This window comes from Rhincodon typus, chromosome 21, assembly GCF_021869965.1.
Source record: "Rhincodon typus isolate 14 chromosome 21, sRhiTyp1.1, whole genome shotgun sequence".
Taxonomy (NCBI): Eukaryota; Metazoa; Chordata; class Chondrichthyes; order Orectolobiformes; family Rhincodontidae; genus Rhincodon; species Rhincodon typus.
Genome location: NC_063352.1, coordinates 34,108,488 through 34,131,986, shown reverse-complemented (window position 1 = coordinate 34,131,986; position 23,499 = coordinate 34,108,488). Strand labels below are relative to the sequence as shown.

Below are 23,499 nucleotides of genomic sequence, written 5' to 3'. Positions count from 1 at the left end.
TGTGTGCGTGGGAGAGAGGGAGAGTGTGTGCGTGGGAGAGAGGGAGAATGTGTGCGTGGGAGAGAGGGAGAGTGTGTGCGTGGGAGAGAGGGAGAGAGGGAGAGTGTGTGCGTGGGAGAGAGGGAGAATGTGTGCGTGGGAGAGAGGGAGGGAGGGAGAGTTTGTGCTTGGGAGAGAGGGAGAGTGTGTGCGTGGGAAAGAGGGAGAGAGGGAGAGTGTGTGTGTGGGAGAGAGGGAGGGAGAGTGTGTGCGTGGGAGAGAGGGAGGGAGGGAGAGTGTGTGCGTGGGAGAGAGGGAGAGTGTGTGCGTGGGAGAGAGGGAGAGAGGGAGAGTGTGTCGTGGGAGAGAGGGAGAGTGTGTACGTGGGAGAGGGGGAGAGTGTGTGCGTGGGAGAGAGGGAGAGAGGGAGAGTGTGTGCGTTGGAGAGAGGGAGAGTGTGTAAGTGAGAGAGAGTGTGTGTGAGAGAGAGGGAGAGAGAGTGTGAGAGAGAGAGTGTGTGTGCGCGTGTTTTTGCTTGAAAGGAACTCGGGGATTTACATATACATATTAATCAATTAAAACCTTCTAACTGATTGAAGATTTAACAGCATCTTAGGTTTGTTTAATACAGCCTCATCAGTGGTGTGACCCTTTGATACTACCTCTCTCACACCTGAAGAAGGAGCGAAGCTCCGAAAACTTGTGTTTTCGAATAAACCTATTGGACTATAACCTGGTGTTGTGTGATTTCTGACCTTATCCAGCCCAGTCCAACACTGGTACCTCCACATCATGATAAGGCTTGAATGAATAAGCTGTCCCTTCCTCCAAAATATTCCCACTGACTTTCACACTGCAAACAATACAGCATCATGTTATTAGTTTTCTATTAATGGATAACTGTGGCTTGAAACAGTACGTAGTGCTTGCAACCCAGTCCCAGCTATTCCAGTCAGTCTGGTGCTATGCCTCATTTTACACTTTTTTCTTAAATGTGCCACATGTGGACAAGCTGCACTTGACAGAATCTGAGAGAGTGACTACAGAATTGCAATTACATGCTGTACAGTTTCAGTGATTTATGAGGTCAAACAGCACCAATGAAGTAGTGCCAAGGGGACCTAAGACCAGTTTGTCACTTCATTGATCCTGAAAATTGATGGTCTGTAGTTGAAGTCCATCTGATACCCAGTTACAGTACTCCATCAATGGCCTCATCATGATGAACAATTCATGCTGTTAACAATCAGTGCCAAAAAGGTCATGGTCAAAACTATCATTACAGATTAAATTTATTAACATTCAACTGGTGACATAAGATGCACTGTGACCTTTGATAAAGTTTGCAAGCTACATGGCAGTAGCAACTTTATTTGTTTAATGCCTTTACTGTGGTACTTCAATATCTCAATTGATGTTTGTGCATCTTTGGTACTTGACATTGCTTTGAAGAAAGATGATTTTGTTAATGATGATTTCTGAAGAAAGGTCCTGACCCGAAATGTCAACTTTCCTGATCCTCTGATGGTGCCTGGTCTGCTGTGTTCCTCCAGCTCCACACTGTGTTATCTCTGACTACAGCATCTGCAGTTCTTAGTATCTTTGATTTTGTTAAAAGTTTTTGTGAATGTGATGGGTTATATATCAATGATTGTCACACGAATCATAGAACCCCTACAGTGCAGAAGGGGGCCATTTGGCCCATCGAGTCGACACCGACCTTCCAAAGAGCACCCCATCTAGACCCAACTCCCTACCATATTCTATAATTACATATTTTCCGTGGCTAATCCACCTAGCCAACATATCCCTAAACACTATGGACAATTTCAGTATGGCCAATCCACTTAGCCTGCACATCTTTGGATTGGTCTTGAGCTTGAACAGAAAGAGAGTAGTTTGATACAAAAATAAAGCTTGCAGTTCATTTTTCCCTATTAAACACGCCCAGAGCGGGTCACAACCAGATGAGATAGACAATAAAGTTTTTTCTACACTGTTCCACCAAATGCTGCTAGGGCAGGTATAGTACAGTTTGGAGGCAAAGACCCCTGTACACTGTCTTATCAAACACTCCCAGCTAAGTTACAGCACCAGTTAGATGTAGATTAATACTCCTCCAACACTACCCCATCGAATATTTCCAGAACAGGTGCAGTGACAGTTAGTTGTAGACTAAAAAAAACGCTATTCTCTAATCAACCTGTTCAGAGATGACATTACATGTCTATGGAACAGGCAGGATGTGAATCCAGGCTTCCTGGCTCAAAAGTAGGAATACTACCACTGTACCACAAGAGTTGTAGACTAGTGCTCTTTCTACACTGTCTAAACATTCCCAAAGAAGTGACAGCACAGGTTAGATACAGAATAAAACTCCTTCTTCACTGTCCTTTCAAACATTCCCAAATGCACATACTTATAAACTGACTAAAATTTCATATCTTCTGGTTCATCAGTGTGTTTTAGACGAGTGCCCACTTAGTACATCAATATGTCAATTTCCCATGTCCCCGTCATTAGAATAGAATTGCAAATTTAGTGCCAATTTGGAATAATTTTGTTATGAAGGCTCATGATACCCAACAACTGGATTCACATTGCTTTCACTATTTTTATATCGGACATTACAGCCAACAGATGGAAGAGCTTTGTCCTCTCAACATGGAATACAATTGAATGCATGTATTCAAAATGAGAGGTCAGATTGTCATCGAACCTCATGAAAGTTCTATTTAGGGTCTTAGAGGCTGATTTGAATTTGATAACTATTCACTTCCTCGTACATAAGCATAGTTGAGATCACACATAACAGATGTAAAAGAACTGTTAAACAGACTACATTACATAATATCAGGTGATGATTTAATTGAACAAATTATCATAACAAATTAACATATGTTTTTTCGTAGGATGGAAGGCTCACTATACTGCTTAAAGCTTTTATTAATTTGTTATCATTGACGAAGAATGAGTTTCATATTTTACCAAGGCAATGCTTGTCCCCTTTGCCTGTTCTTTGAACTTCATTTTCCAGTTTTTTCCATTCCTCTCCCAGAGTTTGAGATGAGACAACTGCCAGTACTCAGTCACATAGGATTTTGGATCAGGATTAGACCACTTGTCCCCTCAAGTCTGCTCTGCCATTTAATCTGATCATGGCTGATATTTTACACCATTTTCCAATGTTATCTCGATGTCCCCTGATGTTGTTAAAAGCTAGAAATCCATTGATTTCTGTCTTGAACACAATTATGATCCCAGCTGTGGTAATAATGGACAAGTTGATCACAGAGTCAGACTTTTTCTATTCACTCATGGGACGTGGGCATTTCTGGCTGACCTAGCGTTTATTGTTCATCCCTAGCTGCCCTTGAGAAGGTGATGGTGAGCTGCCTTCTTGAACTACTGCAGTCCATGTGCTGTAGGTCAATCCACAATACAATTAGGGTGGGATATCCAGGACATTGACATCACAGTGAGGGAACAATGATATGTTTCCAAGTCAGGATTGTGAATGGATTGGAGGGAAACTTGCAGGCATTGGTTTTGCATGTATTTGCTGCCCCTACCTTTCTAAATGGAATTGATTGTGGGTTTGGAAGAATCTGCTGTCTAAGGATCTTTGGCAAATTTCTACAGTGCATCTTGTAGATAGGGCACATTGCTGCTGCTGAGTGTCAATGTGGACGAAGTTTGTGGATGTTTGTGTCAATCAGGCAGGCTGCTTTGTCCTGGTTAGTGTCAAACTTCTTAAGTGTTGTCGAGCTACAGTCATCCAGGTAAATGGGGAATGGTTCATCATACTCCTGAATAGTACCGTGTAGATGGTGGACAGGCTTTGGTGAGTCAGAAGGCGAGTTACTCGCTGCAGTATTCCTAGCCTCTGGCCTGCTCTTGTAGCCACTGTATTTCTGTGTCAAATCTAATTGAGTTTTTGACAGGATATTGACAGTGGAATATTCAGTGACGGTAACACCATTGAATATCAAGAGGCAGTGGTTAGACTGCCTCTTATCGATGAACATTACCTGGCATTCATGTGATGCAAATATTACTTGCCTCTTTTCAGCCCAAGTCTGGATATTGTTCAGGTCTTATTGCATTTAGACATAGGCTGCTTCAGTACCTGAGGAGACACGAATGATGCTGAGTATTGTGCAATCATCGACAAACATTCCTACTTCTGACTTTATGATGGAGGGAGGGTCATTGATGAAGCAAATGAAGATGGTTGGGTTAGGATACTACCCTGAGGAATTCCTGTAGAGATGTCCTGGAGCTAAGATGATTGACCTCCAACAACCATAACCATTTTCCTATGTGCCATATACAACTCCAATCATCGGAAAGTTTTACCCCTGATTCCAATTGATTCCAGTTTAGTTCCTTGATGCCACACTTGATCAAATGTAGCCTTGATACCAAGAGCTGTCATTCTCACTTCACCTCTGGAATTCAGCTTTTTTGTCCATGTTTGAATCAAGGCTGAGTTGAGGAGCTGAGTGTGCCGTTATTGCTGACCAGGTTTTGTAGCTTCACCATGTTTACATGCCTAATGCTGCCCTCGCCATTGAACCAGGGTGATACAGTGGGGTTATTCCAGGCCAATAAAGTTGCAGATTGTGTTGGAGTATGATTCTGCTGCTGCTGATTGTTCACAGTGCCACATGGGACGCCTAGTCTTGAGTTGTGAGATCTGTTTGAAGTCTGTCCCATTTAGGATGGTGAAAGTTCCACAAAGCACGATGTAAGGCACCATCAATGTGAAAGAGGGACTTCATCTCCACAAGAACTGTGCAGTCATCACTCTTACCGATACATCATGGACTGATGCACCTGTAGCAGGTAGATCGGTAAGGATGAGGTCAAGTATGTTTATCCTTTTTGTTGGTTCCAATCTGGCTCAATAGGCCATAAGTTGTATTTTTGCAACTTTTTTTTTTACCATAGTGGTCAGTCACTGAACATACCACATTGACAAAGAATATAAAAGATTATTACACACAAATGGTTGAAGAAAACTATTTACAAATCAATTTTAGACATAAAGATTCAATCATCTTAGCCTCAGCAACAAGCATATAGATACTCAAACCTCAGGGCAGGCTCACCCTGTCTTCACTTGAATTTTCCCTGCTCATTTGGCACGACTATAAGTGGTTTCTTCATTTGGCAAATTGCTGCATACATTCAAAGCTATCTTCTCTAGTTAATGTCTCTTCCTGAGATATTTAAATAAAATGCTAACACAGCTCCCTTATTTCTTTACCTGAATTTCTTAAAATCTTCTTCCATAGCCTTGTGTTTCTGAAGATTTTCTCTCAATAGCAGTTTACTACTCTGGACTTCTTTTCTTCTGCCCTGATTGTTTTGGGTGCTCCTAAACTGTATTGCTCCTGTTAAAGGCCATTCCACTCAGAATGACCTGTTCTTTCTGAAAGAAATCTGTGCATCTGCCTTACCTGGCTGGTTCTGCCTTTCTGCCTCCCTGTCATAGATCATGTTGATAGGCAACAGAAGTTTTCTCCGCCCATGTTTGTACTGCTCAGAAGTAATCATCACAAATTTTTAAGCCCAATTTATATGCATGTAAACAAAATTTCAAACAACTCTCAGAACTCAAAAATGACACTAAAATATATCCTACCCTTCTTAACATAACATAACAATACAAATCAAGACCATAAAACGTGGGAGCAGAAGTAGGCCATTTAGCCCATCGAGTCTGTTGTTCTGTCTTTAAATGAGACCATGGCTGATCTGGTAATTCTTCACTCCATTTTCCTGCCTTTCCCCTATAACCCTTGATTACCTACTGAGCAAAAATCTGTCTACCTCAACCTTGAATATACTTAATGGCCCAGCCTAGACAGCCTCTGTGGTGAAAAATACCACAGACTCACTGCTGAAAGAAGAAATGCCTCCTTACCTCTGTCTTAAATGTATGACCCCTTATTCTGAGTTTATGCCCTCCTGTCCTAGACTGTCCCACAAGTGGAAACAATCTTTCTGCATCTACCCTGCCAAGTCCCCTAGGAATCTTGTACATTTCTAAACACCTCATTGTATGTTCCATTCTTCTCAATTCCTATGAGCACAGGCTCAAACTACTCAACCTTTCCTCATTAGACAGTCTCTCCATACATGGACTCAAACTAGTGAACCTTCTCTGAACTGCTTCCAATGCCAGTATTATCATTTTTTAGATTAGGGCCCAAAGCTGTTCTCAATGTTCCACCTGTGGTCTGACTAGTGCCTTGTACAGTTTTATCAATACCTCCTTACTTCTTTACTCCATTCCCTTTCAGATAAAGACAACATTTCATTTGCCTTCCCTATTACCTGTTCAACTTGGATGCTAGCTTCATGTGATTCATGCGTGAGGACTCCCAAATCCTTCTGCTCTGGATGTTTCTTGAATTAAATAATATTCAGCTCCTTTACAGATTAAGGATACAACTTCGGTTCCAGTCTCGTTTGAGAAGCAGCTGGTTCAGTTACCATGGATAGTATTAAAAGGCTTGGGCCTGAGCTTAATCGGGCGAAATTGGTTGAGAAAGATCCACCTAGATTGGCTCAACATTTTTCAATTAGAAAAAGGCTGCCTGAGTGAAGTCCTAATTAAATACTGGGAAACTTTTCAGGAAGGTCTGGAGACTATCAAAGGAGCCAAGATCACCTTGCATAGAATAGCAATTTATTGTCCCTTGTATTTATGAAAATACAGTGAGATGTGTATAAGTCACTACAATTTGGTGCCATTTTACTTACAGAAATTATAAAAAGAAATAATTGAGACAAAGTTAGGATAAAGTTTATCTTTTTCTCTCCACGGCAATCTGGGTTTATGCAGCAGATACCAGATGTTGCCACTGAAGCGGCTCCTGAAGCCATCAAAACCAGGTTTCCAGATGGGGCCCACCACACTGCCACTGCCAAAGCTGACATCAAAGCCACTACATCGCCACTACAGTAAGGAGGGACAGACCAGAGCCACCATGTCGTTGACACTGAAGCCGTTGCCACTTCAATGGTTGCCTGAAGCCGTCACATTGCCGCCATAGCCATGAGGAATGAACTGGGACCATCATATCACCATCACTATAGCCACCGTCACACTGCCGCCAGGAGGAATGGACCAGACCCACCGATGTTGACACTTTCAACAAAGCTGCAGCCACTTTGGCTATGAGGAATGGAAATGCAGATCTACCACGCTGCCACTGCCATAGCAGGCCCTCACAACCATCTTCCTCCACCGCAGCCACAGAAAGAACAAAAGGCAAACTTGGAGACAAAGAGAAATGAAGAACCGTGTCTCCCTGGTGTGAATCTGCTGGTTTGTCCGCAGGCTGGATGACTGAGTGAATCCCTTCTCACACAGAGCAGTTGGAACGGTTTCTCCTCAATGTGAACACACTGGTGTGCCAGCAAGTTGGACAAATCAGCAAAGTCTTTTCTGCACACAGAATATGTGAATGGTCTCTCTTCAGTGTGAACACACTGAGGTCTCAGCAGTTTGGATGATTGAGTAAACCTCTTTCCACAATCAGAACAGGTGAATGATCTCTCCCCTGTGTGAATTTGCTAGTGTTTGAGCAGGCTAGATGACTCAGTGAGTCCGATCCCACAAGCAGAGCAGGTGCCACTGTGTTGGTGCATTTCCAGCTGGGATGGGGAAAGAAATCCATTCCTTCAATCCCCACGTTTCCACAGTCTCTCCCCAATGTGATTGCACTGGGGTTTTGACATTTCAGATCAATTTTCATAGACTGTTCTACACCCACACTATGTGTAGAGGTTCTCCTCAGAGTGAACGGTGCTTTTTCCTTCAATGTTCAAAATCTAACATTACTCCATTTAAATATCCACCATGATGCATGTTGACCAGGAAGCAATATCACAATTCTACAAGGCCCGCCCAGTACCATTTGTATTATGTGCAAAAATAGAGGCAGAAATCAGGAGAGTGGAAAGCGAAGAAATCATCAAACCAGTTTGTGGAATGGGCAGCATCTGTCATACCAACTGTGAAGCCCGATGGGTTGGTTCACCTTTGCGGGAATTTTAAACAAACGGTAAATCACTTCTCATAGCCAGATAAATACCCAATCCCTTGCATATAGGATGTACATGCAAAACTGGCAGGGAAGGCTGTCCTTCACAAAGCTGAACATGAGCCATGCATACATGCAATGGTGGTTAAATGAGGATTCCCAAAACTTTGTCACAATTAATACCCGTAAGAGCTTCTACCAATATGAGACTGTCTTTTGGGATATCATCAGCCTGTGCCATTTTTTAGTGGACAGTGGTGGATATTTTACAAGGTCTACCCCAGGTCGCCATCTATCTGGATAATGTGCTAACATAGAACATAGAACATAGAACATTACAGCGCAGTACAGGCCCTTCGGCCCTCGATGTTGCGCCGACCTGTGAAAACCAATCTGAGGCCCATCTAACCTAAACTATTCCATTATCATCCATATGTTTATCCAATGACCATTTAAATGCCCTTAAAGTGGGCGAGTCTACTATTTTTGCAGGCAGGGCATTCCACGCCCTTACTACTCTCTGAGTAAAGAACCTACCTCTGACATCTGTCCTATATCTATCACCCCTCAATTTAAAGCTATGTCCCCTCGTGCTAGCCATCACCATCCGAGGAAAAAGGCTCCCACTGTCCACCCTATCTAATCCTCTGATGATCTTGTATGTCTCTATCAAGTCACCTCTTAACCTTCTTCTCTCTAACGAAAACAGCCTCAAGTCCCTCAGCCTTTCCTCATAAGACCTTCCCTCCATACCAGGCAACATCCTGGTAAATCTCCTCTGCACCCTTTCCAATGCTTCCACATCCTTCCTATAATGCGGTGACCAGAACTGTACGCAATACTCCAAGTGCGGCCGCACCAGAGTTTTGTACAGCTGCAACATGACCTCATGGCTCCGAAACTCAATCCCTCTACCAATAAAACCTAACATACTGTACGCCTTCTTAACAACGCTATCAACCTGGGTGGCAACTTTCAGTGATCTATGCACATGGACACCGAGATCTCTCTGCTCATCCACACTACCAAGAATCTTACCATTAGCCCAGTACTCTGTATTCCTGTTACTCCTTCCAAAGTGAATCACCTCACACTTTTCCGCATTAAACTCCATTTGCCACCTCTCAGCCCAGCTCTGCAGCTTATCTATGTCCCTCTGTAACCTACAACATCCTTCCGCACTATCCACAACTCCACCAACTTTGGTGTCATCCGCAAATTTACTAACCCATCCTTCTACGCCCTCATCCAGGTCATTTATAAAAATGACAAACAGCAGTGGCCCCAAAACAGATCCTTGAGGTACACCACTAGTAACTGAACTCCAGGATGAACATTTCCCATCAACCACCACCCTCTGTCTTCTTACAGCTAGCCAATTTCTGATCCAAACCGCTAAATCACCCTCAATCCCATGCCTCCGTATTTTCTGCAATAGCCCACCTTGGGGAACCTTATCAAACGCTTTACTGAAATCCAAATACACCACATCAACCGCTTTACCCTCATCCACCTGTTTGGTCACCTTCTCGAAGAACTCAATAAGGTTTGTGAGGCACGACCTACCCTTCACAAAACCGTGTTGACTATCCCTAATCAAATTATTCCTTTCTAGATGATTATAAATCCTATCTCTTATAATCCTTTCCAACACTTTACCCACAACCGAAGTAAGGCTCACTGGTCTATAATTACCAGGGTTGTCTCTACTCCCCTTCTTGAACAAGGGGACGACATTTGCTAGTCTCCAGTCTTCTGGCACTATTCCTGAAGACAATGACGACATAAAGATCAAAGCCAAAGGCTCTGCAATCTCCTCTCTAGCTTCCCAGAGAATCCTAGGATAAATCCCATCCGGCCCAGGGGACTTATCTATTTTCACACCTTCCAGAATTGCTAACACCTCCTCCTTATGACCCTTAATCCCGTCCAGTCTAATAGCCTGTATCTCAGTATTCTCCTCAACTACATTGTCTTTTTCCTGCGTGAATACTGACGAAAAATATTCATTTAGCACCTCTCCTATCTCTTCAGACTCCACGCACAACTTCCCACGACTGTCCTTGACCGGCCCCAATCTTACTCTAGTCATTCTTTTATTCCTGACATACCTATAGAAAGCTTTAGGATTTTCCTTGATCCTACCTGCTAAAGACTTCTCATGTCCCCTCCTGGCTCTTCCTAGCTCTCTCTTTAGGTCCTTCCTGGCTAACTTGTAACTCTCAAGCGCCCTCACTGAGCCTTCACGCCTCATCTCTACATAAGCCTCCTTCTTCCTCTTCACAAGAAATTCAACTTCTTTAGTAAACCACGGTTCCCTCGCTCGACCACTTCCTCCCTGCCTGACAGGTACATACTTCTCAAGGACACGCAGTAGCTGTTCCTTGAACAAGCTCCACATTTCAATTGTGCCCAGCCCCTGCAGTTTCCTTCTCCACCCTATGCATCCTAAATCTTGCCTCATCGCCTCATAGTTGCCTTTCCCCCAGCTATAACTCTTGCCCTCCTTTATATACCGATCCCTTTCCATCACTAAAGTAAACGTAACTGAATTGTGGTCACTATCACCAAAGGGCTCTCCTACCTCCATATCTAACACCTGGCCTGGTTCATTACCCAGTACCAAATCCAATGTGGCCTCGCCTCTTGTTGGCCTATCTACATACTGTGTCAGGAAACCCTCCTGCACACATTGGACAAAAACTGACCCATCTGAAGTCCTCGAACTGTAAGAGCACTTCAAGATCTTGCACACAATCCTCAGTCATTTCTCCCAGGCAGACGAGTGCCTTAGGAGGAAAAATGTTGGTGAGAAGTTATGTCTGATGGCCAGGATTGGATGCAGACTTAGCCGCATTGGTGAGGCAGTGCGCAGAGTGCCAGCAAGGACAAGAATAGTCGCCAGCAGCTCCCCCACATTCGTGGAATGGCTGAGTAAACCCTGGACTCAGTTACACACCGACTATGCCAGCCCTTTCATGGGCTCAGCATTCTTAGTCACTGTGGCCGCCCACTCAAAGTAGTTGGACATGCATAGAGTTCATTCATCAAATACAGGGAGGACGATAGAAAAGCTGTGAGCGTCTTTTGTAATACATTGTCTCCCAAAAGTGTTGGTCACAGACAAGAGGCCGTCAATTACGAGCAGAGAATTCGAGTATTTCCTAAAGTCGAATGGTGTTTGGCATATAAGGACAGTTCCATTCCATTCATTGTCCAATGGTCTGGCAGAAAGAGAAGGCCAAACTTTAAAGGCAGGTTTAAAGAAACAGCCTACAGCTTCACTCGATGGCAAACTGTCCCGGTTCGAAATTGAATATCAGACCACCCCTGATGCAACTGCAGGATTGGCTCCACCAGAGTTGCTAACGGGGAGAAGACTCTGCACCAGGTTAAATCTGATCTTCCGGGACCTGTGGTGGAGGGTGAAATGGCATCAGGATGCAAATGCCAGACACAAGCCTCTGTTAAGCGAGTTTACTCCCGGGGACAAAGATCCGTGCTGAAACCACGGAAATGGCCCTACATGTGTGAGAGGCATGGTTAATGCAAGGTCAGTTCCCAGGACGTACACGTACACAGTTTGGATAGGTGTGACAGTCCTGAACAAGCATGTGGACCACATTAAAGCTGCAAACTCACAAATGGTGCAGGAGCAAAACATGCACAGCCCCTCAGAACAGCCAGAAGGGCTGTGAGTTCTCTGTCTCCATCTAGCGTTGAATAAACCTTGGAGTCTGAGATGGGCATGGCGAATGTCTCAGCCTCGATGCCTATGCAACCTGAAGAGGATGAACTTTTCCTGAGATGCTCCGGGTGCAGGAGGTGGGCTATGGTCTGATATACACCGCCTGTTTCTGAGGCTGAATCAGAGGAACCGGACCAAGTGCAAAAGTGTCCAAATAGAGGCTACAAGATAAAGAACAGGCCTCTATCCCCATACTTCAAAGGGGAGGGATGTAATGATTGTAGCAAGATCAGAAATGTGGACCTCATAGAATGAGTTCTCTGATTGGACCAAGTTAAAAGTCCCAATCAGGGAGCCCTGGCTGACAGGTATAAATAGGAATATCAGAAGTTCTGTTAACTCTGAAAGCTGGGTCTGAAGAAGCTGGACCAGTGTCAGGTACTTTGCACGTGTAAATAAAGAGTGACTTGGTGACAGGATACTGGCCTTCATGGAGTTATTTCACTCACCATCCTGAGTGAAGAAATCCCTCAATACAGTCCTAAATGGCTTACCCCTCACTCTGAGACTGTGTTCCTTGGGTCTAAACTGCTAGCCAGAGGAAAAATCCAACCTGTATCTACCCTTTTGGGTTCTGTAAGAATTTTGTAGCCATTGACCATTCGTCATTTCTGCATCAGTGAGTGATGAGAAATTATTCAACTACTGATTGCAGACCAGTTGAAACTGTTTCTCTCACATGATATTCACACAAACAACTATGTATCAATCCTAATGAATAAGAGGAGAATTGGTGATGGTAATTTTCCCCATCTAATCCAGGCATACTGAAACTAATCGTAATTTTCCAGCTACCCGGCCAAAGGCATCTAACACAGCACTGATTGTCATAGAATGTGGGGCCTGGTGTAGTGGCTCAGTTGCACACTGTTTTTACTAACTAGTTAAGTAAGACTGTTCTCGTTTGTAGCTTCCCACCTCCTTAATAGTGCTAAACATAAATGTTAGCTTTCATAAACTCCTACTTTCTACATAACTGGAACTTGATAATGGGACAGCCTGCTGAAGGGCAAACAATGAACAATAGTGCCATTAAAGTAGTAAATGGAAATAGCACAAGCTGTGCTGTCCTGATTTCTGCACTAAATGACTCAAATGTCACACTCTATATGCATGCATCCTACATACATACTTTCCACATTCCCACACTCCACATACATATGATCCACTTTCATATGTGGCCTTTTAATGGTATTCTCATGACACTTTCTGCACCCTCTTACATTCTTCCTAAAGTTTGGTGTCCAGATTTGGTCATAATTCTCCATTTGAAGCAGAAACAATGTTTATAAACACTCACACTACCTTCATTGCTCAATGCCTCCATTGTTCAAGCCCAGTATCCCAAATATCTTGTTAACCATTTTCTCAATCTGCACTGTCACCCCCAGGATCTCTTTGCTCTTGCTCCCCATCCTTTATTTTATGTTGTCTCCCCTTATTCTTCTTAAAACATAACACTTCACACTTCTCTTCCATTTAATTTACCATGTATCCGGTCTCGCTACCAGTTTCTCTGTGCTTTTGAAGTTTTTTTAAAATTCATTTGTGGGACGTGGCGTGATACTGGCTAGGCTAGCATTTATTGCCCGTCCCTAAATACCGTTGAGAAGGGCGGCACAGTGGTTAGCACTGCTGCCTCACAGCAGAGAAGCCCAGGTTCAATTCCAGCCTTGGGTGAATGTCTGTGTGGAGTTTGCAGGCTAAGGGTCCCAACCCGAAACGTCAACTCTCCTGCTCCTCTGATGCTGCCTGGCCTGCTGTGTCCCTCCAGCTCCACACTGTGTTGTCCCTGACTCCAGCATCTGCAGTTCTTACTATCCCTGTGTTTGCATGGGTTTCCTCCCACAGTCTAAGGATGTGCAGGGTAGGTGATTGGCCATGATAAATTGCCACATTGTGTCCACTGATGTGTGAGCTAGGTGAATTAACGTTTATGGGTGGGATGCTCATTGGTGCAGGCTCAATGGGCCAAATACTCTCTATCTGGACAGTAAGGATTCCATGATTCTAAGGTGGTCAGAATCTGTCATGTTGAACCATTACAATCCATGGGGGAGGTATTCCGATTGTGCTGTTAGGAACGGGACTCCAGCAACCCTGAAGGAACGGCGATATAGTTCCAAGTCAGGATGATGGTGGGGAATGTAGGTGATGATGCTCACATACATCTGCTAACCTTGTCTTCCTAGGTAATAGAGGTCACAGGTTTGGAAGGTGTAGTTAAAGGATCCTTGGTGAGTTGCTGTACCGCTTTGTTGTCTGTGGAGGTAGTGAATCTTGAGAATGGTGGATGGAGTGCCAGTCAAGTGGGCTGCTTTCGTGAATGGTATCAAGCTTCTGAAGTGTGCTTGGACGTGTACTCATCCAGACAGTGGAGTATGTTTCATCACACTCCTGACTTATAAGCTGATGAACACTCTTTGGAGTTTAGGATTTCTGGCTTGTAACTGCATTTGTAGCCACATTGTTTGTATGGCTGGTCCAATTCAATTTCTGACCAACTGTAACTCCCAAGATCATGACAGCGGTAGATAGAGCAATATAGTACCATTGAATATCAAGGTGACATGGTTAGGTTCTCTCTAGTTGAGATGGTCATTGTCTGACACTGTGTGGTATGAATGTTACATGCTAATTATCTGCCCAAGTTTGTATGTTGTCCAGATCTTGCTGCGTGTGGACATGGACTGCTTCAGAATCTGAAAAATTGTAAATGTTGATCAACCTTGTGCATTTCGCAATGAACGTTCTCACTTGTAACCCTTTGATGGAAGGAAGATCATTGATAAAGTAGCTAAAGATGGCTAGGCCTTGGATTCTACCCTGAGGAGCCCCACAGTGATGTACCAGTATTGAGATGAGTGACTTCCAACAACCCTAACTATTTTTCTTTATGCTAGGTATAATTCCAATTAATAGAGAGTATTTTCTCAATTCTCACTAACTCCAGTTTTGCTAGAACTCCTTGCAATAGTTAAATATAGTTAAAACAGGCTAACAAAAAATAAAACAAAGAACTGTGGATGCTTAAGATCTGAAACAAAACAAAAGTTGCTGGAGAAATTCAGCAGGTCTGGCACCTTCTATGGGGAAAAAGTAGTGTTAATGTTTTGCATCCATTGACTCTTCTCCCGAACCAGTGACCAGACCCTTCTGAACAAGGGTCACTGGGCTCAAAACAAAACAACTGGACTCAAAACTCTGCTTTCTCTACTCAAATGCTACCAAACTTCTTGAGTTAGGGGAGGCAATGGTTTAATGGTATTTTTGCTGGACTGTTAATCCAGAGACCCAGGTAATGTTCTGGGGACGTGGGTTCAAATCCTGGCATGGCTGATGGTGGAATTTGAATTTAGTAAGTATCTGGAATTAAGAGTCTAATGGTGAGCCTGAATCCATTGCTGATTGTCGGAAAAACCCATCTGGTTCACATATGTCCTTTAGGGAAGGAAACTGCCATCCTTACCTGGTCTGGCCTATATGTGACTCCAGACCCACAGCAATGTGGTTGACTCATAACTGCCCTCTGGGCAATTAGGGATGGGCAATAAATGCTGTCTAGCCAGCGACACTCTCATCCCGTGAATGAATAAAAGGAAAAAAAAAGCTTTTCTGGCAACTCAGAGATAGCAAGAATTGCAGATGCTGGAGTCAGAGACAACATTGTGTGGAGCTGGAGGAACACAGCATGCCAGAAATGAAGAAGGGCCCCGACCTGAAATGTTGCCTGGCCAGCTGTGTTCTTCCAGCTCCATACTGTGTTTTCTAGCAACTTCTGTTTTTGTTTCTAATTAATAATAATGTAAAAGAATCTTTAGGGATGAATGACCACAATTTAATGGAATTTTACCTTTTGTTTGAAAGTGAAATATTTCACTCTGAAGCAAGGGTATTAAATTTGAATAAGGGAAAAATATGAAAGCCTGAGGCACAAGGTGACTGAACTGATTTGGGAAAATATATTAAAAGGCATAACAATACAGACAGTCTTTCAATCATCTTTAAATAACTATTACATGATTACATACTTCCTTCAAGGTGTTAAAATGCAAACAAGGTCAATCAATTGTAGCTGACAAAGGAAATTAAGGATTGTATAGGATTAAGAGAAGGCTTAAAAATATATGAAGAACATAAGTAAAAGGTACAAGAATAGGTTACTCAGCCCTTTGGATCTGCTCTGTTATTCAATGAGATAATTGCTGATCTGATTTCAACCTCAACTCTACATTCCTGCATATACCAAGTTATCTTTCATGGTAATCAAACATCTATCTATCTCTGCCTTAAAATATTTAACTATTCCTTATCCACTGCCTTTTGATGAAGAAAACTTCAAAAACTCATAGCCCTCTGAGAGAAAAATGTTTCCTCATCTTTGTTTTAAGTGGGTGCCCCCTTATTTTTAAACTATGACCCCTATTTCTAGATTCTCCCACAAGAGTAAACTGCCTTTAGCAACATCTGGTTACGTGCCTTCAAGATCTTACATTTCAATTTAGTCAGCTCTTAGTCCTCTAGACTCTAGAGGTTAAAAGCCTGTCTAGCCTTTTCCACTCATTCAAATGTTATACCAGAGCACTCCAGATAGGGTCTCACAATTCCTGTACAATTGAAGCATAATCTCCCTACTCTTGCATTCAATTCCTTTTGCAATAAACTAGACCAATCCATTAGCTTCGAGATAGTAAGAACTGCCAATGCTGGAGTCAGCGATAACACAGTGTGGAGCTGGAGGAGCACAGCAGGCCAAGCAGCATCAGAGGAGCAGGAAAGTTGACGTTTCAGGTCGGGACCCTTCTTCAGAAATGGGCTGGCATGGTGGCTCAGTGGTTAGCACTGCTGCCTCGCAGTGCCAGGGACTCGGGTTCGATTCCGCCCTTGGGCGACTGTCTGTGTAGAGTTTGCACTTTCTCCCCGTGTCTGTGTGAGTTTCCTCTGGGTGCTGTAGTTTTCTCCCACAGTCCAAAGATGTGCAGGCTAGGTGGATTGGCCATGCTAAATTGCCTATACTGTTCAGGGCTGTGTAGATTAGGTAGACTATAGGCTAATGGGTCTGGGTGGGATGCTCTGAGGGTCGGTGTAGACTTGTTGGGCCGAGGGGCCTGTTTCCACACTGTAGGGATTCTATGAAACAGGGACGTGAAAAGGAAAGAACTCTAATGAAGAGTCATCTAGACTCAAAATGTTAGCTTGCTCTCTGTCCACGATGCTGCCTGACTGTCTATGATTTCCAGCATCTTTTGCTTTCAGCATGTAAAAAGGAAACATTTCACTACGACAAATGTGGGTCCATTAAAAGCAGAGCCAAAAGAATTTATTATGGGCAATAGAGAAATGGCAGAGAAGCTAAATTATAACTTTGTGTTTGTTTTTACAAAGAAAGATACAAGATATCTCCCAGAATTAGAGAGCCAGATGACTCGGGAGAATATGGAGTTGAAAGACATTAACATTATTACGGAGGCTGTATTGGAGAAATTAATGAGGATGAAAGTTAAAAGGTTTCTGGGACTTGATCTTCAACATTCTGGGATGTAGACTGAGATAGCTACAGTGATAGTCAGTGCATTGGTAACCATCTTCTAAAATTTCATACATTCAGAATGACTCCTGCAGATTGGAAGGAAAGGAAAAAAGCAGAAAATACAACCCTGTCAGCCTTGTATCAGTGGTAGGGAAAATGCAAGAATTATTCATAAAAGACATGATAAATGGACAGTTATATAAGAATGATGTGATTTGGCTTAGTCAAGTGGATTTGCGAATTGAAAATTCCGTTTGACAAACTTGTTGGAGTTTTTCGAGGATGTTAAAACAAAATTGATAAAAGGGAATTGATAGATGCAGCATAATTGGAGTTTCTAAGGGTTTTTGATCATGTCCCAAAAGGAGGTTGGTTAGCACAATAAAAGCACATGGCATAGGAGATAATATACTGCCATGTATTAAAGGTAAAGTCGCCATAGTCCTACCGGACCATAGGCTGCTCTTTCATTTGAGAGTGGTGCAGCTGGTGGAGGTTTAACCTGAGGGCCATCATGCCACAGGCAAGGGGACAGGATGAGAAGGGAAGTCCTTCACGATTACCTCAGCCGGTGTGGAAATTGAACCCATTCTGTTGATGTCACTCTGCATCATAAACCAGCTGTTCAGCCAAATAAGCTAACCCATCCCCAATGGCACGCATTATGGATTGGCTAACAGAAAAGAGAGAACAGGAATAAGTGAGTCGTTCTCACATTGGTAGGCTATGACTAGTGGTTTACTGCAAGAATCAATACCTAGGCCCCAGCTGTTCATTTTATACATGAATAATTGTAACATAGGGACCAAATGTAATTTTTCCAAATTTGTAAATGATATAAAGCTAGGTAGGAATATGTATTGTGATGAAGATGTAAAATGATTTCGGGAGGATTTGGACAGGCTTAGTGAATGGACAAGAACATGGCAAATGGAACATAATGTGGAAACATCTGAGGTTGGTAGGAAGAACAGATGTGTAGAGCATTTCTTAAATGGTGAGAGGCTGGAAAGTGTTGATGCGCAAAAGGACTTTGGTGCTATTGTCAGTAACTCACTGAAGGCTAACATGCAGGTGCAGCAAGCTATTGGGAAGGCTAATGGAATGTTATCCTTTATCGCAAGAGAATTTGAGTACAGGAGTAGTGAAGTCTTTCTTCCATTGTATACAAGCTTGGCCTGACCACACCTGGAGTATTGTGTGTAGTTTTGGTCTTTTCTCAGGAAAAGTAATATTGCCACAGTGAAAGTTCACCAGACTGTTCCCAGATGGCAGGACTGTACTATGAAGAGAGTTTCAAAGAATTAGAGGTGATTTCATTGAAAGTGCAAAATACTTGGAGGAATAGACAGGGTTGATATGGATAAGATGGTTCCCCTAATTGGGGAATCTAGAACCAGGAAAGATTGCACCTTGACTTCAAACATAATTCACGGGCTACTGCAAGGATCAATATTATGTCAGTAGCTGCCCAATCTAAATGAATGATTTGGCTATAGACTTATAAGATTTCCAAATTTGCTACTAGGTCAAAACTGGCTGAGAATGTAATTTGTGAGGAGGATGCAAGGAATATTCAAGAGGATTTGGATAGAGCAAGTGAGGGGCATTGAACATGATAGATGAAATAAACTGTCAATAAGCTTGAAGTTATTCAATTTGGTAGAAAAAACAGAAAGGCAGAATATTTCTTAAATGGTGAGAGGCTGGGAACATGTGTCCAAACCCTTGTATCCTTGTTCATGAGTCAGTAAAAGCTACCGTGTATATGCTGCAAGCAATTTTCCTGAGAGTCCATGTTTACCCTTTAGAAGGAGGTCAAAAATTGGGATTCGTCATCAAACTCCACAGCTTGCATGGACATTACTTTATCAAAAGATGATGAAAAATCAATGGTACGTTGGTCTTAATTACAAGGGGATTGGTGTATCGAAGTAAAGATGTCTTCATGAAATTATGTGGAGCCTTGATGATACCACACCTTGGAGTATTGTGTACAGATTTGTTCTCCTTATACAAGAAATGATATACTTATCTTAGAGGGAATGCAATAGAAGTTCACCAGATTAATTTTGAGGGTGGTAGGATAGCTTTGAGAGTTTGGGGAAATCGGGTTTTTGTACCCTAGAATTTCGAAGAATGTGAGATAATCCTATTGAAACTCACATAATTCGTATAACACATGACTGGGTGGATGTAAATAAGACATATTCTATGGTTGGTGAGCATAAAACCAGGAGACATAATCTCTGTTAAGAATTAGGCGATTTAAGTCTGAGATGAGGAGAAATCTGATAGGTGTGCTTGTGTGTGTGTCTTTTTGTATACGATGTGGGGATGTGGTGGTGGTAGTGGTGGTAAGGGGGAGAGGAGAATGATTCCTTATGAATTCTCTACTCTAAGACTGTGGAAGTTCAAATCACTGAGTACGCTCAAGACAAAGTCAATAGATGTCTGTAAGTTAATGACATTAAGGAATATGGAATTTATGCGGAAAAAGGGCTTTGAGGTAAATAATCATACATGACTTAATTGAATGGTGGAGCAGGCTGTACAGGCTGAATGCCTAATCCTGATGCTATATTTCTATGTTTAAGGAACAAGGGACACAATGTATTATGCAACATGAATAAAATGTCAATTTATGTGCAATGCGTTGAGAATATATCAATTAGCAGTAAGCATAGAAATCTGCATCTGTTTGGTGACCCAAAAGTGGGGAGAGACATGTTGTCAACTCTAGTGTAACTCTACAGCATAGAACAACTATGACATTAAGAGACTGCCACTCACTAATCTTGGGAGACCAGAGATTGTCAGTAACTGTGTGTGTTACCATGTGTACAATAAAAATCCTTTCTATTACTTTGCTGATAGGCCCTCATCTCCCAAGATGACTCAACAGATGCGGGATCTCCAACTGATTCACGGGAAGAAGCTAGTCTCTCCATCCTCTCCTAATGCAGCAAAGAGGTTATACCGAAATCTATCAGGAAAGTTCAAAGTTAATTATACTTCATTTGATGAAACAAACTTGATAGGACGAAATGAAAAGAACAAGCAACGGAAGTCTTGTGTGGTAAGGAAGTTTAAAGATTCTAATTGATGGCGATTGGATGTGTAGTGGATGGAAATGACAGAGACCTGCTGATGCACTGAGTTGCAACATGATAGCTTATTCACATCAATGCATCTGGGTTAGAATTGTCAAACTTTACATTGGTTTAAATGTTAAATGGTTCCAAAAGTCAAAGAAGATTAACAAGTGATTCACAATACATATTCTGTATGTTTTATGCTATTGTGCTGTTTGCTGTAGGCAGAATCTTCTAAACCCACCAGAGCATTTCCAAAAGCTGGAGAGAACCTTAGCTGGGCAGTAGACTAATGTCAGGTTAAATTTGTTGTATTAAGTTCTCAGTATCTTTCAGGTGGCTTGACCTTCCTGATCATGATCATCAGGAATTTCTTTAGCATTCATTAGCATTCCATGAATACTCATTAACACCCTGATCTGCTGAAAATGTATTCACGAGTGCAAATTTGTTTGGCAAGAAAAATGAGTGTTTACAAACCCAACAGTAAAATGAGGCTTCTGCCTGGTGATGCAGAATTCTTCCTAGCAGCTCTGGTAAGTACGCACTAATTCAGCAGCATGGGTCCTTTGTAAACAAGTCATTTGCTTAAACATTTTAAGTTAAAGGATGCAAACTGCCCAGTCAATGCAACTCTTGAGGGATATCAGTCATAACTGATTTGTCATCTGTTGATATTTGCAGACTGTGTGGCCCATCCAGGCTGACCGAAACAAGGGAGCTGCAATGACTGATGATAGCAAACTTAATGGGGCAGGTATGAGGGCTCAAAACAAAAGAGGCACAATGCAAAAGAGGCTCAACAAAAAAGGGGATCAACAGAAACATTAGAGATAAAGATAGGAAGATATGTCAAGCAGTCAAACTTAAAGAATGTGGTTGTTAAGGACGCCAGAAGAATACTGAGGAATAGGGGTAGACAGCTGGGAGGCATGGGGGAGCAAAAAAGGCTGGGAGCTGCATATTGAGAGTAGGGACTTCCCTGGGGTAATGAATGAACTGTGCAGTGAGGGTGAAAGAGTAGCTGAATTGAATAAGATGTAGTGCATGGCTAAGGGCTGTGGTGGGCAGCAGGATGAGGTGGGCTCGGGAGGAAGATCAAGTGGAATTCTGAGTGGGGGCACAGTTATTGGGGGAGACTAAAACATGACAGAGGGACACTAGAAAAAAGGAATCAATCCTCTACAGTGATGGGGGGAAGAGTATAGGTTAGTTGGGGAGGATTGCAGCTGATTGAATTGATATAAAAAATTAACGCACACTTTTATTATGTGTTTGGCCAGCCACACCCAGTAGCTGTATTGACTCAGATACATCTACAAAGTAGGAGTAGGAGAAGTTGAAGGAATGCCCAACACCAACAGCACTACACACTAATGCTTAGGGCGATCCAGCCGTGTAGCCTGTACTCATTAAGCAGCGCCTGAACAGAGGAACCATGGCCTTCGCAGTGTACTGTGAGATGGGTCAGCACCAATGCCAAACATCTTTGCATGACATGGTATGCTGTCACCTACATCTACACCTTCAGTAGGAAATTCTGCAACTGCTTGGCTTGGGAAGAAGCATTGTTCCTGTGGCATTGAAGATCAAAGTGGCTTTGAACTTTCTTGCCATCTGCTCCTTTCAGATCTCAACCAGCAACTTGTGCGGCATCTCCCAAATCCACAAGTACATTCATGAGGTCACAGGTACCTTTCTCAGGAAAGCACATGCGTTGTACAAATCACCGTGGCTCAAGTGAGCCAAGCCACCTGAACCATTGGATTTGCCTCCATCACTGGGTTCCCTCAGGCACAAGAAGCTATTGAATTACGTGTGGCACTCAAAAGCTCTGTGGAATCATCCAACCGTTTTCCTGAACCAGAAGGTTTTTTTTACTCCTCAGTTTATAGCTTTCATGTGTGATCACAGGTGCCAAGTCCTGCAGGTGTGCACCTGCTATCCAAGGAGCTATCACGGCGTTTGCATTCCACACAGCTCCCAAGTTTCACAAATGTTCATCTCCAGGCATGGCTCATAGGTGACAGGGAGTGCCCTCAGAAGGCATGGCTAATGACCCCAGTACAGAACACCCAAATTGGATACCTGCATGGGCCCAAGCTATGCCTGCCTCTTTGTAGGTCACGTGGAACAATCCCTCTTCCGTAGCTACACTGGCCCTAAACCCCACCTCTTCTTCCGTTACATTGATGACTGTATCTGCGCCGCCTCGTGTTCCCATGAGGAGCTTGAACAGTTCATCCACTTCACCAACACCTTCCACCCCAACCTTAAGTTCACCTGGACCATCTCTGATACCTCTCTTTCCTACCTGGACCTCTCTGTTTCCATCTCTGGCAACTACCTGGAAACCGATATCCATTTCAAGCCTACCGACTCCCACAGCTACCTAGAATACACCTCTTCCCACCCACCTTCCTGCAAAAATGCCATTCCCTATTCCCAATTGCTTCTCCTCCGCCGCATCTGCTCCCAGATGAGGCATTCCACTCCCGAACATCTCAGATGTCCTCGTTTTTCAAGGACCGCAACATCCCCCCCTCAGTGGTCGAGAACGCCCTCGACCGTGTCTCCCGCATTTCCCACAACTCATCCCTCACAGCCCCTCCCCACAATAACAGCCAAAACAGAATCCCCCTCGTCCTCACATACCACCCCACCAACCTCCGGATCCAATGCGTCATCCGCCGACACTTCTGACATCTGCAATCTGACCCCACCACCTAAGACATTTTTCCTTCCCCACCTTTATCTGCTTTCCGAAGGGACCACTCTCTCTGTGACTCCCTTGGTCGCTCCACACTCCCCTCCAGCCCCACCACACCCGGCACTTTTCCCTGCAACCGCAGGAAGTGCTACACCTGCCCCTACACCTCCCCCCTGACCCCCATCCCAGGCCCAAAGAAGACCTTCCACATCAAGCAGATGTTCACCTGCACATCTGCTAATGTGGTATACTGTATCCGCTGTTCCAGATGTGGCTTCCTCTACATCGGGGAAATCAAGCAGAGGCTTGGGGACCCCTTTGCGGAACACCTACGCTCGGTTCGCAACAAACAACGGCACCTCCCAGTCGCGAACCAT

The 23,499-nt window shown here is 43.3% G+C and overlaps 1 protein-coding gene across 3 annotated transcripts in view; it reads left to right on the top strand.

Moving 5' to 3' along the window:
* Nucleotides 1-23,499, top strand: part of LOC109930588 (ankyrin repeat and fibronectin type-III domain-containing protein 1-like) — a 745,821-nt gene that overhangs the window by 613,153 nt on the left and 109,169 nt on the right. For all 3 annotated transcript variants that reach the window (XM_048609794.1, XM_048609793.1, XM_048609795.1), the window contains one exon: nt 20,195-20,396. In XM_048609794.1, coding sequence (XP_048465751.1) covers nt 20,195-20,396 — 202 coding nt within the window. The remainder of the gene's footprint in view (nt 1-20,194; nt 20,397-23,499) is intronic.